The sequence below is a fragment of the Phocoena phocoena genome, chromosome 7, assembly GCF_963924675.1.
Source record: "Phocoena phocoena chromosome 7, mPhoPho1.1, whole genome shotgun sequence".
Classification (NCBI taxonomy): domain Eukaryota; kingdom Metazoa; phylum Chordata; class Mammalia; order Artiodactyla; family Phocoenidae; genus Phocoena; species Phocoena phocoena.
Genome location: NC_089225.1, coordinates 37,258,135 through 37,276,116, shown reverse-complemented (window position 1 = coordinate 37,276,116; position 17,982 = coordinate 37,258,135). Strand labels below are relative to the sequence as shown.

Here is a 17,982-nt window from a genome sequence, read left to right as displayed (position 1 = left end):
CATCTCCGACTCTCACTGAGCAGAAAAAAGAAACACACACCTTGGTGAAAGCTCCCGTTTTAGGGAAGGCACATGAGTCTGTTATTTCACATTACATGAGCTAGAAAATTGTCACATGCTGAGGAATAGTAAGAAATTTTTTTCAGCCCATTTAGTTTCAAGAAAGTATGCACATAAATTATGTATCTATATATAATTTTTCATGTAATTAAAGTATAAAATTTCATGTAATTAATTTTGTAAGAAAAACAAAAATAAAACTATTAAGCAAAGAATGTAAAGCTAATGCCCACCCCACCCCCAAAAAAGGAGAAGATTAGGAACCAAAAGCTCTGAGTTCTGATCTTTTGTTGTCTTTGCTCTTGGCCTGCAGACCAGAAGAATTCCCTCAGAGTAGCACTACCTTTTCCCATTGGTCTCGTGTGTAGGTGCATTTGGGAAAGCTCGTTTACAAGTTCTATCGTGATGGGGTAAGGGGTTAATTACAGCAAACATATTACAAACAGCATGCAACTCTTTCCCATTATTCCTGTAGTTTCTTAGCCCTTCCTTAATTCCTCAATAAATATTCTTCCAGATTTTAAAATATGCAACAGGATAATATTCCTATTCTGTTTTGTCATATAATATAAATTGTAAGGGAGATTAGCAGTTTTCAATGTAATGGAGGTAGATAAGGAACAACGTTTGGAAGAGCATGCTATAAAAACTAGAATTATAAGGAAGATAAGAACTTATCTACTGGGTTTTCTTATTATATTCCATATCATATATGAGTTATCAAAACTGAAACTCATCAGGCCAGTTTCAGTTAACACTTTACTTTCTGCAGCTATAAGGTAGGAATAATTATAGTTTTCTCTTCACAAATTCTATAGGAAGCGATGAGGATTTTAAGATAACATCTGGTTAGATCTTAAAGTGGGGCAATATAAAAAACAAGTTCTTGCTTTGAAAAGAAGAGTTGAAAAGAAAAAAAAACACCACCTAGGCTAAAATGTCTTCCAATCAAATTAAAAATACAGTATTGGGACTTCCCTGGTGGTGCTGTGGTTAAGAATCCGCCTGCCAATGCAGGGGACATGGGTTTGATCCCTGGTCCGGGAAAATCCCACATGCTGCGGAGCAACTAAGCCCGTGCGCCACAACTACTAAGCCTGCGCTCTAGAGCCCGCGAGCCACAACTACTGAGCCTGTGCACCCTACAGTCCATGCACCGCAACTACGGAGCCCACGCACCGCAACTACTGAAGCCCATGCGCTCTAGAGCCCGCATGCTGCAACTACTGAAGCCTGCGTGCCTAGAGTCCGTGTTCCACAGCGAGGGAAGCCACGGCAGTGAGAAGTCCGTGCGGAACAATGAAGATCCATCACAGTCAGAAAAAATAGATAAAAATTTTAAGAAGAATACAGTATTATTTCCTCAATCTGTGTGTGTGAGAGTGGATACTGGAATAGTTTTTGATTAAAGAGGAAATGTGGAGAAGAGAACGTCTCATTCAAATGTACACTTTTCATTCCTGTTGTAAATCTTTCCAGAAGCCTAGCAAATGAGAAAACTTTATGAATCAACAAAGGAAAGGTGAAATAAGTAAAAATTTTTTCCTGCTCTGCCCTATTTTTTTCCCCTTCCCCCTATGAAGGAGAAGTCAAAACAATACATATACATATAAATTAAAAAGGGAAAACCTCTTGCTGACTCCACTTCCCCCACTCCCACTGTGTTTGGTACCTACTTCTGCAATCATTTTCTCTGTATTTACTAGCACCTACAAATATGCATATACAAGTTTGTTCTTTTTTTAATAAAAAGGGAGTCACTCCTCTGTACTTTGCTTTATTTGCTCAACAATGTATCATATACCTCTTCCAATAATTGCTACAGTATTCTACCATATGGATATACATAACTTGAGCACTAAAGAAAGCACTTCTTTTTGAAATAAGCACTCCTCTAAGGGTGGTTTTACTACCCTGTTTTATTTCTGCCTTAAAAGCATTTCTAACAATAATTATGAGATTTGCTTTTAGTTACTTGAATATAAACAAACCTCCTTAAACCTTACCACATCTGCTTCTGGGTGTCTCCCCTCAGTGTGGTACCTAATTTTACCACTGAGATGCAACTTCTGTGACCACATAAAATTTAAAAGGAAACAAGCCAAGTTTTACTTACGTTACTGCGTATTGTGCAAATGACAGATATTCTACTAGAACATCAAGACCTTTATTTTCTTCATTCAGAAACTCTCTGACCCATCTGTTCAAAAAAAAAAAAAAAAAAATCATTGGCAAAGTTCATCGCATGCTCTACCATGAAAAGGACACAGTGAAAACTTGTTTTTTTCTACCAGAAACATTCGCCGCCTGAAAGGAACTATGGAGTAAGGCCTAGACTATAACACATGAGGTAGGAGCTTTTAAATATGGCAACTAAGAAAACCATAATATTTCAGCATGAGCGACGAGGGGTCAAAAAGTGTACGAGTTTCTTCCTTGTATTTTACTGCTTAGGAGACTGACGATAACCTGTAAGGAACTTTCTAAAACAGGAACTTGCTAACTGTCCTTTTCTTCCACCACAATTGATCTGGAGCCTGCTTGTTTAAGGAGCCAAGACTGCACGGGGAATCAGGCAGACTAGGGACATGACAACATAACCACTGAAATCCAGGCCAGATTCCAAATCCACATTCAACTCCTTCTTGGCACACTGAGCTGTAGAAAACACTCAACTAGCCAATGAGAGACCAGTGTTTATGGGCTTCTGGAAATTCAATAGGGATAATGACTTACTTAATTTTTTCCATGAATGTTAAAACCTTTTAAAAAGTCGCAGGCACCACGCACCATCATCAAAGCCAAGGTGTGACAAATACCATGCTTCTTAAAATTCATTTTAAAATGATACCACTTTGCATTTGAATGGTGGATCCGAACGTAGTTCACTGAGAATGTTTACACATTTTTATTTGTTCATAACAACGCCTAGAAGATGGAGCAGAGTGGTCAGGTACTGAGGATAAACACCTGTTACCGCATGTCACAGATTTCCTCCAGGACATCCACCTTCAAAGAACATGTGATACCCCATCAAGCCTTCACTGGGTTGGAAACTCCAAGAAGTAATAAGTAAAAAGCTGTGCTATTCTATCACAGAAGTGATCTTGGGGTACATCTGCCAACAGCAATGCAAAGTGGTTGCCTTCCTCCAGGAATACCAAGCCAACAAGGTCCACCAGCTATGCACACGATGGCTCCTACGGAAACCAGTTTTGACAGCTATTAGAACAATAGTGGGACAATTCTACCGTGTGTCTTTAAGGATGAGCAGTCCCTTGAGGTTTCTGTCTTAAAGGAAGGAAAAAAACCTGGTGGATTCAGAATGCCTATTGTTAAAATTTTGTTTTTAGGGGGATTTTGTGGTGGTTGTTTGTTTTATCCTCCAGCTCATCCTTTCTTCTAGTCCTATCATCTGCATAATGTACCCTCAGGTCTTCAGGCAGTTCCAGAAGACAGTAAGGTGGAAAAAGTAGATAGCTTGCCTCGTACTTCCCCCCAAGTGCCTCAGGCAGGCTGTGACAAAAAGTATGCACTCAACATAGCCACGTGTAAGTATGTAACATTTAATCTAAAAGAGACCTGGGGAATTCCCTGGCCATCCAGTGGTTAGGACGCCGTGCTCTCACAGCCAAGGGCCCAGGTTCAATCCCTGGTCGGGGAACTAAGAACCCACAAACCGCGTGCCCCCCCCTAAGAAAAAGAGAGAGACCTAAAGTGGAAACACTGGCAAAGAAAACACTACCTTTTGGGTCTCACGAAGTGGCTTTGTTATGAGAGCTGACCAGAACTAAGGGGATGGCTATTAGGAGAGGCTGAAGTTTCATTTTACCACCACCACATACACGCTCTCACAGCATCTACTTCTAGATCCTTATTTTCATTTGATTTATTTTAAATTACTCCCAATATGGCTAGGTCTCAGAAGACATTGGACATTTTTAAGTGCTGATAATTAAAAGCTTAGAAATGGTAAAAAAAAAAAATTTCCCTTTTAAAACTGGTAGGAGACTGAAGAAAGCTAGAACTCACTATAAATCAAATGACTAGCTGTGCTCTTGAAATTCAAGCCTCTTAGCCTCTCTGAGGCCTCTCCATTGGTCAGATCTATGGGTTCTGACTGCATAATTTAAACTAGCCCTCCTTGGTGACTGCACAAAACCACAGGGTCCAGATTTTTCAGAGCAATCTTGGTTTCACATATCCTGTCTCAGTGACCCATAAGAACACTCTAATTTAGGAGTTGAGAAAAACAGCCATTATAGTTCCTTTTGGTTGATTTTCCAGACACTGCCTCTAAAATGTAGAGATGGTCCACGACATCCTAAGGACCTGCTAGCACCTTCATCTCACTTAGTTTAGCCACAAACTGGAGAGAAGGCAAATGACTCATGGATATTTAAAAAAAAAAAAAAAAAAGAGGAAGGAAGGAAGAAAGAAATGGTGGGAGATAGCCAAATACAGTCAGAGCTACATTTCTCTTGACTCAAAGTACTAATATGCATATATTTTCATGCAGTGATAAAACCTATTAATTGGCTTTTACTTCAATTTAGCACCCTTATCAGTGCCCCTGCCCTGACTTGCTGACTTTGAGTGAAAGTGCTTTAAAAATAAATTTCAGGACTTCCCTGGTGGAGCAGTGGTTAAGAATCCACCTGCCAATGCAGGGAACACGGGTTCGAGCCCTGGTCTGGGAATATGCCACATGCCGTGGAGCAACTAACCCCGTGCGCCACAACTACTAAGCCTGCGCTCTAGAGCCCGTGCTCCGCAACAAGAGAAGCCACTGCAGTGAGAAGCCCCGCGCACCGCAACAAAGACCCAACACAGCCAAAAATAAAATAAATAAAACCTTACTTTTAAATTAATTAATTCATTAATTAATTTCAAAGTGAAAGTCAGGAGCCAGCTGCTCCATTCCTAAAAAGTCAGCGACAGTGTAACACGTCCTGCCTTTGAGAGGTTTAATTTCATTTTTAATCTCTTTTTCTAAGCTGTGAGATCTTCCCTGGGTCTCTGTTCTGGCCCAAACCCCTGCAGGTGGTTTAGGAAAGAATAAGATAGAGATCCATCACAGCTGACTACCTTACCCCCTTTGTCAAGTGGTATCAGGTCAGTAAAGTCATCTCAGCAAAAAGGCTATGGATTACAAGAAAAGAACAGCCTTCTCTTTTCTTCTTGTCCTCTCAATCCCTATCCCTTCTTCACTTAGGATATTCTGTATAGGAGAAAACAGAGGCGAGAGTGAACTTCTGTGGAAATCAAATAGGTAGAGATGAAAAAAGGGCAACTTTCCAAGCAGTATGTTTAATCTAAAGGCATAAAAAAATGGATGCCCCATTCTGCAGATTTATGTACATGATCATGACATATCATAAATGGAGGGTTCCTATAGTAAATTTCCATTTTCAACTCTGCGCATGCTACACACGCTTTAATATAGTGCCAATATGCAAACAGTTTCAAATTGGGTGATTACAAGTTTTGGAAAGTAGAATTATTTCTGACTCTGACAGCATGCATCACTTACTGAGTACCTCACAGATTCGATGTAATTACCATATGTTGTAAATTTGAATTTACGCAAATTCCAAATCAACTGCTTAGGAGCTGGAAGGCACAGTGATAATGAGAAATAGCTCTGGAAAAAAAAACTTATTCAAGGAAGGGCTCTAAATGCAAGTGCCAAGAGTTACTGTTTTACTGTAGACAGGTCAAAGCTTTGTTTCCAAATTGCTATTGTCTTCTCTCTGCCTCCCAAATCTCAGAACCTCATTGTTCTCATCTAGAAAATAAAGTCTCAAAGGACATTACTGGCTTTAAATTTCTAAGATCAAACAACAAAACAGACCCGAGACACACAAGATGAATGGACAGATGGTGAATTCCCTCTGCCAGTTTCCTTTAGAGAGATACTACAGGCATCCGGTAGGAACTGCAGTTGCTGACAAATCATGAAAAAAAAAATCACAAGAAGCGAGAGATAGAAGGTAAACATCACTCAGATTCATCATCAGCTACCAAATCTATTCTGTGAGACAGCATCTCAAACTCGTTCTCAAAGTATAGCCCATGGACCACCAGGGGTCCCTGAAACCCTCTCAGGGGTCTGTGAAGTTAAACCTATTTTCATACAAATATTAAGTAGTCGCTTTTGTCACTGTGCTGACACTTGCACTGATGGTACAAAAGAAATGTGAATGAAACTGCTACCACCAAACAATACACCTTTTTTACTGTATTCTTCATCCCAAGCACTCAGAAAGGGGAAAAAAGTCAGCTCACTTAAACCTGTCCTCAGTGAAGTGCTAAAAATTACTGACTTTATTAAAGCTTGCTCCTTGAATATACGTCTTTTTAATTCTCTGTGTGACAAAACGGAAAGCCCACATATAGCACTTCTGCTGCCTGCCCAAGCACCACGGCCGTCTTGAGGAAAAACACTGGTGCAATTGCTGGAGCTGCAAACTGACCCAGCCATTTTCTACATGGAATGTCCAATGACAGACACATTGTGGTTATTCTCTCTTGGGTATTTGGCAGACATTCTCAAAAGTGAATGAAGTGAGCCTGTCATTTTCAGGAAAAGAACTGACAATATTTTTTGTCAATGATAAAATCTGAGCTTACAAACAAAAAAATTAGAATTCTGGAACACTTATATTTACCACCATGAGTCTGACAGCTTCCCAATACCTAAAGTAAATTCTGATGACACTGGTGATTATTAACAAATATGATTTTATATTGTAGAATAAAATGTGTTGATGTTTGAAAGATCAGGATAACTCAGTGAAACAATATATTTCAAATGATTTTTTCATGATGTTAAAAAGTATTCATGGGTAGAAATACCCAATCAAAGTGAAAGACAGCACAATGGATTTTAGTATCGACATAACAGAACACAAAAGCTAACTGATTCGGTTTCAGATTCTATCAATACATTGCAACTAACGTTAAGAAATTACACCTTTAAATTTTGGTGTGATACCAAAAAATAGCCACAATTATCTGAAATGGTTACTTAAAAACTCTTCATTTTTCCAAGTGTGTATCTGTGTAAGGCCAGGTTTTCTTCCTATACATCAACCAAAACACATCATAACAAATTGAATGCAGACAAAGATATGAGAATCCAGCTGCCTTCTATCAGTGAGACAGTAAAAAGATTTGTAAACATGTAAATCAATGCCACCCTTGTCACTAAATTTTTTTTGCTTTGGAAAATAGTTATTTTTCATGAAATATGTTATTTGTGCTATATTGTTTATTATTTTATATTTATATATTTACATTGAATATTTATTGTTAAATAAATATTAAATTTTATTAAATAAGCATATCTAAAATTTATTAGTTTAAATTTCCAATATGGTAACATTAATAGCTAAAACCCACATAAAAACTTACTGGGGCTCAAAATAATTTAAGACAGTAAAGGAGTCCTGAAATCAAAAAATTTAAGAACTGCTGGTTTAGATAACAGGCTTTAGATTTGGACATCTCCAGGTCCAAACCTCAGTGCTTCTCAATTGTGTGGACTCGAGCAAGATATTTAATTGCGGACTCTCAGTTTCCTCATCTGTAAAACGGAGGTTCAGAGGAAAAGGGCAATAATAAAAAGATTTCTGTAAGAAATAATACGTTTAACTTACCAAATACAGTGCTTAGTAACAAATACAGTGCTTAAGAAATGACTAAACGATTATGATCTTGAGGACTTCCAAAAAGCACCATCTAAGGATGAATTAATCGTAGGGTAGCTTGAGGCACACATATACGTGTTAAATCCCAGAGAAGACACTCACTGCACATTCCCCAGCATCTTCCTCCTTCTACAGATCTCCTCCTCTCCCTGCCACTTGCACCTCCTGCCTGTCACCTCACGCCCATTCTTCTCATCTCCCCCACCGAGATACAGTGAAGCAAGTACCTTTCAGGACGTCTATGACCTTGCACTCAGGATGAAAAGTAATTTTCCATCATAATAGGCAGTTCTACTCAAATGACCTACCTGCAAGGAGAGCGAGCCTACACCTCAGTTTCATGGACTAACATCCGCCAATCTATCCCAACCGCCAGCACCTCTGGAATCTTACCACCCCATATCCAAGACATCCCAACGCCCGTCTCCCAGTAGAGCACAGCCAAGTCAATGTGCTCTAACAGTGCTCAGCTCCCTTCAAGGGTATTTCAAGTCATTGCAAGGGCTTCGATTAGTCATAATCCAATTCTCCTTGACTGTTACAGTTCCTAAGAGTAAGTGAATGAGATTATTTCTAGTCCAATCCTTATTTCAATTTGGCTCCCCCCCAAAATTAATTATCTTTCTCACGAGACTGTTCCATTTATAGTTTTAGGCTGACCCTTTTGCTTGACAAAGCTGTAGCTTGGAATGTTACTTCAGCAAAGCCCCAGATTTTAACCTTGGAATGCAAGCATATGCCAAAAATAATTTTTTTTAAGAGAAGTAGATTTTAAATGTAATTCTTCCTTTTAATTTCAGCAAATCATAAACTCCTAGGTAACAGGGTCCTTTTAGACAGAGAAGGTAACATTCTCTGCATGGATTTCCTTAGGGATATATTCCACAACACTGTCCGATAATTATTACATTTAATATTATTTTCAACAAGCATAACAACAAATAACAGCTATCATATATTGAGAGTAATTACTATGTATTAAACCCTATATTAGGTCTTTCATAAGTTATCTCATTTAATCCTTACAACATTCCTATTAGATAAGTATTATTATCCTCATTTTATAGATGAGAAGTCAACTTAGGTCACATGATAAATACAGAGAGTTTATGTAACTTACTTAAGTCAAATAACTGATAAGGGGGCATGGCAAAAATATGAGCCAAGATCTCTCTTTCCCTAAGGAAAATGGGCACCCAATTACCTTTCTAATATGGTACCCCAAAGAGTGCAATAAAAATCTAAGGATTCCCTATGCAGCACCTTGCATTCCCAGAATTCCTCACTGTACTAATTGATTACTTTCACATTATTTAGTAATTCTTCAGAAGTTTTCCCAATCAAATACGGTCAAGCCAGTTAGTTTCCATCAAGAAAAGTCCAGTTCAGGTTTGGGTTTTCAGGACAAGCAAATCAGGTCAAAATCCTGGTGTGTGGTTTCACTTCGTATAAGGTTATGCCAATAATTGGTTTCAGACAATCAGACAATGCACTTCCATGAACTTTTGTGCTGCTAAAGCCAATGCTTTCCAAGTGTCTCACGTAGATAGTAGACAAGGGGAAACTTCAGCTGGTGAAGATGAAAGAAATGCAAGAATCTTTCAACATGCCTAGAGTATCCTAAACAACAAACCACTCCAACTGCTTGCAGATTTGCACTGGCTTCCACCCAACCAGACCTCTTCTACTCAGCCAACTTCATATTGGAAATGATCGTCTTGCCTTGGTATTTGATGGTCAATTTCACATTATTTCAGCAATGCTTAAAGAAATGCTTTCTGACAGTTTGTAGAAATCCTGGCTGCAGCTCATGCCACCATTTTCAGTCAAGAAGAAGTGCCAACAGTATGGGGTTGGACCCTACCAAATAGAATCTAGCTCCTGATCCACAAATATTGGAAAGTATTTGAATTTCCTAAGCTTTGGATGCCCAGCTATATTAAATCACCAACACTTTCACCCCCAATAGGCAAGCCTCATCGTTTTGATCCCAGAGTCCCGATTATCTTACTTCCTTTCAAGGAAAGAGCTGCCAGATTAGGCTAGATAAGAAAAAGAACATCGTATTTTGAACAAAACGTCTGGCTGGCTCTACAGCTGTAGACTTTGTGGAAGTTTCTCACCTTCTCTGGTCCTTAATTCTTTTAATTTGTAAAATGAGGGTCTAGGCAATCCTAAATTTCTCTTCCACTTCTATTTTCATGACACTCTGATCCACTGTTCTATAGCCCATTTTCTGGGACAAGGGTGATTATCAACCTTAGGTTAGAATCAGTTCATCTTCCAAATATTTCATTCTCAAGGTGCCAAACATGTGAAATTATCCTTAAGGAAATGAATATTCTCACCCAGGCTATGGAGCTATAAATTAACCTTGCATTTCTATGACTTAAAAAAGCTTATTCTGAAATAACTGCAGAAAATAACCATTTGAATGGCTTATGCCAAACATACTCAGAAGTAGAAGTAAACTGCTACTTAGGTAATTATTTTACAAAGACGCTGAAAAACAAAAATGTAATATATATGTAAAACTTCATTTCCAATAAACCTATCACAGGGGAAAATTCTAAAAGATCTAAAGTCTACAGTCTTTCCCTTGCAAATCTCAAAGAATCAAAATCCAGAGGGGTTAAATGATTGCCAGATGTTAAACAGGTACTTTAGGAAGAATTGAAGCTATAAAATAAAATACTGACATCATTCTGCCTTAGAGAGAAACCATCTTATTTGAAGGTACTGTACAATTCTGATTATCTCAGGAGGGAGGGAGTGTGTAATGAAGTTGTACTTGGCTTGAGGCAAAGCAACCATGCTGTTGCATGAAAAACTCTTTGAAATGCTTAGTGCAGAGATTCCCCAAACTTTACTTTCCAGTGTGGATTTAGATTTTATGGTCCTAAAATTTGGGGATGTAGGAAGAAGAGACTCAGAATGAAGTATCTAAATGCAAGGGGGTATGTCAAGTGACACCACTCCAGCTTCTGTCCCCTTCTGTCCAGGGAACTGAGAAAAGAATGAAGCAGCTTCAAGTAACCAGGTCAAAGACCGCCAGGGAAGGCTTCAAGATCTTCCAGGATCTCAGTCTACATGACTTGGGGGTTCCTGACTTCCCAGGGAATCACTATACACACACCATCACTGCATGCAAGCAGAGAACTTTACAATTAGTATGAACATCCCAAATCAAGGACTGTCTGTCCTGCTTCTGATTCTTGCACAGTGAGCAATTCAAGAACTAAAACAAAGGTTCCACCCATCTAAACCTCAGTCTCAACTTATAACGAACAGTAAGGAAGCTTAATTCTTTGGATATGATTCAGTCACTTTGTAAAGTGTCCAAAAGCTTTAGAGCTAAAATGTTCAGTGGGCACACTTACCCAATATGGTTGGTTCTTAAAGAAATTTCCAGTTCTCTTAGCACTTGTGTGGACTCTTGAACACGCCGTCTGAATTTCTATAATTCAAGAACACATACTCTCACAAAACATATTTTAGCAAGGGCTATAACTGCAGCTTACTTGTAATAAGTTTAACAGAATATGAAAATATCTCTGCTTCTAAAGTGGGCTTCTCACACATTTCTTTTTGCAAAGCACACAAATTTTTCTCATCGTAACAGTCAGCTTATGTGAAAGGACTGGGGGAAATGACTTATTTCATATACTAAGTGTCTCTGAGTAAGTAGCTTATTTTTTTCCCTACCCCACAATACAACAATACTCACTGACATACCTATGCTGGGGTCTCAAAAATCACCCGTTTCAAGGATGCGCTAGGGCTCACAGGACTCAGCATACAGTTGTTCTTGCCGCTAGGATTTATTACATCAAAAAGATGCAAGGTATAATCAGCTAAAGGGAAAAGGTGCGTGCGGTAAAGTCCAGAGGAAACCAGATACAAGCTTCCAAGAGGATTCGCCCATAGGAGTCATAAATGACAATATTCGTGAAATGCTGTCAACCAGGGAAGCTCATTAGACACTTAGTGGCTGGGGTTTTTACTGGCTCATCACTTGAGCACTCTCTGCCTAGCACATACCAAAAGTGCAGCCTCCCAAAAGGAAAACCGGCATTCCGCATAAACCATGTAGTTGGCATCAACAGTTTGGGCACAGTGAGTCATTATTAACAGGGAATTCTGGGAACTCTCCCGAAATCCAGGTCCCCAGTTGCCACCAAGAGCCAAACTTGCAAGCAGGCCTCTCTAAGGTGGCAGTCTCATACCTACTATGCTTGTTCTTTTCTGCATGACCTCACGTGGACGGTCCCTCCTCTAGACACCTCCCTTCTACTTGAGGAATGTCCTTCCTCATTCCCCTGCCTATCAAAATGCCACGTGTCCTTCCAGAACTCCCTCAGGTCTCCCTTGTCCCAATGAATCCTCCTCTGATAGTAAATGTACTCATTTCTCTATCCTCTCGACTCCAAATAATCTCCAAGGGATCACTGGGTTGCACTGCACATGAGTTCTTTGGAACACAATTTCCTACAAAAGTATTTCTTTACAGTCACTAAAGTCTTAGGCCAGTCTAGAAGAAGGCCATTTGATGTGCAATGCCTTCTGAGAGGCGTGCTATGCTCTCTGTGCTAGAGACCCAAACCACCTTCAGGTTACACTGTTTTCAGGAAAAGGCTTTGAGAATCCTGGCTCAGGATATTAGGGATCCTTCTCCTCTGCTCCCATGACCGCAGAAGGAACAGGGTCATCCAGCTCCAAAGACAAAGGCATCCAAGGACAGGAAGGACAGGAGGAAGGTTAGAAAGGAGGATTCCGGGATGTGGGGAAAGGAGAGCCCTGCCACAGGCAGGCCCGGGTGCCCCAGGGAAGACTGGACCCCTGCTCAACACTGACGGGTTCCTGCTACCCTCTTCCCTTCTGAAGACCCTTTACTTCTCCACCAGCTGCTTCTTACCAGAGCAAAAAGTCTCAGTTTCCCCGACTGCCACTCCTGAAGCACCCAAAGACCTTCTCAGGTGTGTAGCATCCACGATATGTGAAATAAAAGCATCCCTGATGCCATGAAAAAAGAGAGCCACCCCCTCTTTTGTCAAGAAAGGCTTAAGAAACAACAAAGAGTCATCCATAGGTTGGATGGACATCCAAGCCCAGTGCTTCCTAGAGAGCCTTCCGACAATGAGGACTGCTAATGAGGTAGGGTCTATGGCCGCACAGCTGAGGAAACCATTTCCAGGTGTGCTGGATGCTCCAGAGGGGCCAGTCCCATGTCAGAGTCACAAGTCTTGGGCTGTCTGCACATGTGGCCTTTAGGAAACGACTCAGCATTCCTAGCTATGCATTATGCATAGTTCTGATTTGTTCCCTGCCACCTGTGCTGGTTCCCTAACTGAGCCTTATGCTTCCTCAGGGCAAGGTCATCCCTCACATACACTGTGAGCTACAAGGGCACCCAGTGTAGCACGGAGGACCTGACAGTGTGAAAGAGGATCTGCTGAAGGACTAAGAGGCATGTATCAAAACAAAATAACTCAAAACACTGAGATAAGAGAGGCGACAACAATAGCAGATAACAGTTATTAGGCATTTACTACGAGGCACTACACTTTTGCAACTGCAGGAAAACTGAGGTAGAACAAAACTGACTTCGCCCTGTATTCTATTCTCTTGGCAACCGTTTGAATTTCAGCTGGTGGACTTTGGACCGCAGAGAAATCTTGGCATTCACTTCCCTAACACATAAACAACGGCTGCCAACACTCTGCACTTGTACAACGCACCCAGAATGCTTTAAAACACTTCAAAGGGAAATCGTGCGACTGTGGGAACCAGCGAACAAGAGCTGGGTACCACTTATTAGCAGCGTTCACCCTTCCCCCAGCCCTCTCTGTACACGGCAGGCCCAGGGAGGAGCCCACGGAGACAGCTGAGCCCTGGAGACCTGTATAATCAGGTTTCTTTCACAACTGCAGGGCCCACAGAGGACCAGACTCCTTTCTTCATGGCCTGTCGCCTCTCCCTATGCCAGACAAGCACATCCCCCCAAAGCACAGACTGAGAGCCTCCTGGTATTAAATAAAGAGACTGGTTTGGAGAGATATCTAATTTAGGCTCTTCCTTCCCTGCCCTACAGGGTTTCACATAAAACTACTTAGAAGAAAATCGAAATAGAAGATGCTTAAGAAATTTTTTAGCAGACAGCAAATTAAGTATCTTCAATTCAATGTGAACAAAAGATTAATGAATGAAGTGCTTGAGGACTCCAGATGCAGTTAAGGGTAAACTGCTCAGCTTAGACTGTCTGGCTAAAATGGAAAGCCTGATTGGAAATCTCTTTCTCCCTGACTCTAATTCAGCTGAGAATCGTAAACTCATTTTAACTGCAAGCCATGCCTTACTCCACGCAAAATCTCCTTTTTTCCAGGCTTTAAGCATGACAGTTATGGTGAGTGGAACAGATCATTTCCTACTGCCAGCTCCTGACAGAACTCTTACTAAAGCAGGGATGGTTGATCCAACATCCATTTTATTTTTTCCTGAAAGCTGAATGACTGATCTTGAAATATGAGGCTCAGGCCAAACACAGCCATTCAGGTGAATACACTCGTCTAGGGCAGAGATTTTAGGAATGAAGGTCAGCCCAGACAGACATCCTTTGTCTTGGGCCTCTTTATGAAGTTATTTGCGAGGAAGCAGAACACTTTCTGAGCAGCTGATTTGTTGTTGTTTTTCATCTTACATTCCCAGGAATAACTGTTCCGAGGAAGAACTGGGACTGGGCCAGGAAGAATCCACCTCTTCTCTCCAACCATCTTCGTCCCCATGGGGCTTGAGGCTGGAGTCTAAGAAGCACTCTCCAGGAGTTTACGTATTTTCCTTTTTTAAAGAATTTGACAAATGTTGAGATAACTGTCAGGGGCTGGGACACTGAGTATACTCTCAGTCTTGTGTACGAATACGGCATTTCTGCCAGACTCAGTCGGGGTGAGTGTGCCTAATCCTGGGTCTGGGCTGTCCAGCCAGAAGGTTTACGAGTTGGGGGATTTCTGAAAATATTTCTCATACAGAATCTTGCTGCCCCTGTGCAAAAGAAATAGTCCGGTTTTTTTTTTCTGGGTTGTGTTTTATGTATATGGGTATGCCTTCCTTTAACCCTCTCTAATGTGATGAAATTGAAAGGTGCTGTATCCTTGGGGAGGGGGACAAGAAAGAAACTAAGAATTAAGCAGCTGTCTCACTTAGCAGGCCTGACAGAAGCTCTTTTAAAAAAAGAAATGTGTGTGCCGTAGTTATGAGGAGGGTATTAGGATACTTTGATAGGTACATTCTTAGAAGAGGAGGCTATGCCACATATGGCGCCTAGGCGACAGCAAAGGTCCACAACCCATTTGCATCATCACTCCTAGACTTTATTTCCGCCTGTCTGCATAGTAACTACAGGACAAAGGGCCAGGAAACGTCCAAAAGGAAATAATAGTTGTACTCCTTTACTTGAATTCTTTCGGCGGGGGGTGGGCACAGTGTTTAGAATGTAAGCAGAAGATGCAGAAAAAGGAGCTTAAAAAATATATCTCAGAGCCAAGAGCCCTGGAAAAATAGGAGCTAACTAGGAAAACTGTGCCTTTCTGCTCTCATGAGTCACACGCTGAAACAACAGAGGGAATTCAGCTCAAGATATTTTCAGGGCAGCCTTGAAAGCAGGAGCTGTGGAAGGTCAACCGAAAAACAAGTGCTGTCTGGTGACTAGCCCTTTATCCATCTTGAGCAAGGGCGGCTCTGCCCTGAGACATCCCAGGACTGATCCAGACCCCAGGGCTGTGCCAGGCTACATGCTTTACCACAAGGCATCAGTTTAAACCAATTGTGTGGCTGCACAAAGCAGGGCTTGTTTGTAAAAGGAGAGAGTCCGCTGAGAATGGAATCAGCTATTCTCTCCTTACCTTCTTGGGGCCAGGGGCACGGCTGGGGCGGGGGAAGCCGCTAAAAGCATCAACACAGGATGTGAGTGCACAGCTGGGATGACAAAGCCCCAGTGATTTTTCAAGGTCTCTGGAAATGCACCAAGGCATGAAAGACAAGTATTCCCTTTGCTAGGCCTGTTTTTCTGGGGGCCTGAACACCTCTGGACTGAACCTACCGCCCTGTGTAACTGCAAATGGCAGCAACTCAATAACCATCAGAGGTACATGACTCCCAACTCAGGAAAGTACTTTTAAACACGTTCTCAAGCCAGGATGGGTGTTTTCTTTGTCTTTTCATGTTGTCCAGCTCCAACAACTCCAAGGTTGTTTTCCCAGAGGCTCTGGCAGAGGCTATAATGGAGAGGAAGGAAGGTCTCCTCCAGGGCAGGAGGATTCTGCCTGCTAATGAGGAAGCAACAACACAAAGTGGAAACAAATCCATCTTACCTTCCGGGTTACAGCTGGATCCAGATAGCCTTTGAGCTTTTGAATATAAGTATGGGGAGGGTTCTTCACCTGGAATCGTTCCTGCAGGAAGCATGAAAGTAAAGTAAAAGCATGAAAGCTCTGAAGGCATGACGGTCAGCCATATCCACACAGATTTATACTGCTGACCCAAAGCCAAAACGCATCTGCCGCATGACCCTGCGAAGAGTCACTGGTTTTGAATCTTTACAGTAGATGTTCTTATCCCCTCCCTCTTTGCCTACGAGGAAACTGAAACTCAGAGCAGATCAGTTCTTCCCTAAGATGATGCAGCAAGTCAGGGGTACAAGTAGATTCAAACCCATGTTTGCCCAACTCTAGAGTCTGACCTGCTTTCTCGGTGGGGCTCTGCAGCTCTCTTTCTCAGAATAATGTTCTGCCCAACCTGTGTTCAGGGACCTCTTTTAGCAGGTCTTCCATCTATTGCATAGTCTTTGAATATCTTCAGTGTTGGCAAATCTTTTTCTTTTGAATATTTGTTTTATCTTTGAAAACACCAAAAATTTGTCTCAAACTAGATAAAACTAATTTGTTTCAAAAATGAGTCTACTGCTCAGAGACTGCGGCGAGTGTGTATTTGTGTGCATGTGTGTGACCGTTAAAGTGTTCCTAAGGCAGTTTCCAAATCAGAAGACTTCAAAGTATTGTGAACAAAGGCACAATCATTGAAATAGGCATATTTATATATATATATATATATATATATATATATATAAACACATATATGCCAAGGTGATATTTGACTGTGGATCTGGGGTGGGGCCCATGAATCTGCATTTCTAACAAGTTTCATGCTGACAATGTGGATGGAGGGACCACACTTTGAGAAACTCATGCCCACGTGTATCAGGTTTTACAGACCATAATGTCCAAAGCAGAATAAGCATTAGTAAGCTGGGCAAAATCCAAAGGCCCACACTATAGCATGGTAAGTACTATATTATAGTCATATAATGATATATGACATTCTGATAAAAAAGAACACACTGTATTGCATGGTTCTATGTGGATGGATTGTTGAGACAAAAAAGAACAAATGATTTCTTTCACAAAAGAGGCAAAATTAAATATTAACTGTTAGGGACACATATATAGGTGGTTTATTCACACACACACACACACACACACACACACACACACACACACACACAGACAAGAGGAGGGGGAGATTTGCATTAAAATGATAGTCAAGGACCAAGGAGGGGAAAGGGAAATACAGATTGATCCTAGCTGGCAGTGTTCTTTTCTGACCCTAGAAGTAGTTACACAGATGTTGGTTTTATCTTACTTATTATGCTATTCTTAAGTTTCACAACCTTTCCTGTATATACACTATATTTAATACACCAAAAAAGTTTACATAAAGCAGCTCCAAAAGGAAAAAAAGATTTGTCATGAAATCAGGACAATTCTTATCAGGTACTTTTCTGCATACAACTCAAAAGATGTTTTCCTAGTAATTCTTTTTAACCTGATTATTGCTTATGCCAAAATGGAATTTTTTAGTATTTCAGAACACTGACAATTGGCCAGTATGTTAAGTGTTTGTTTATCCCATATAAATTTGTATTTCTCCAATACAAGGAACCACAACATTCTTCCCAGTCCACTCAAGCCTTGCTCACTTACAGATTTAGAAATGCTTAAGATCATCTTACTATTATCAAAAGATCATCTTGTTAGTGAAAATATATAGTTTATTATTGTTTAATACTACTCTAAAATAAAAGAAGTTGGCTTAGAGTGAGACACCTATCAATACTTCCCCTTTATTTAAAAATGATCATGGTAAATTTCATAGTATA

At 40.7% G+C, this 17,982-nt stretch overlaps 1 protein-coding gene across 3 annotated transcripts in view; it reads right to left on the bottom strand.

Annotated features, from left to right (window-relative positions):
* The window catches only part of FMNL2 (formin like 2), a 311,696-nt gene that overhangs the window by 94,427 nt on the left and 199,287 nt on the right, over nt 1–17,982 (bottom strand). For all 3 annotated transcript variants that reach the window (XM_065881114.1, XM_065881116.1, XM_065881115.1), the window contains exons 3-5: nt 16,139–16,219; nt 11,153–11,229; nt 2,177–2,260 (exon numbers count right to left, since the gene is read on the bottom strand). In XM_065881114.1, coding sequence (XP_065737186.1) covers nt 2,177–2,260; nt 11,153–11,229; nt 16,139–16,219 — 242 coding nt within the window. The remainder of the gene's footprint in view (nt 1–2,176; nt 2,261–11,152; nt 11,230–16,138; nt 16,220–17,982) is intronic.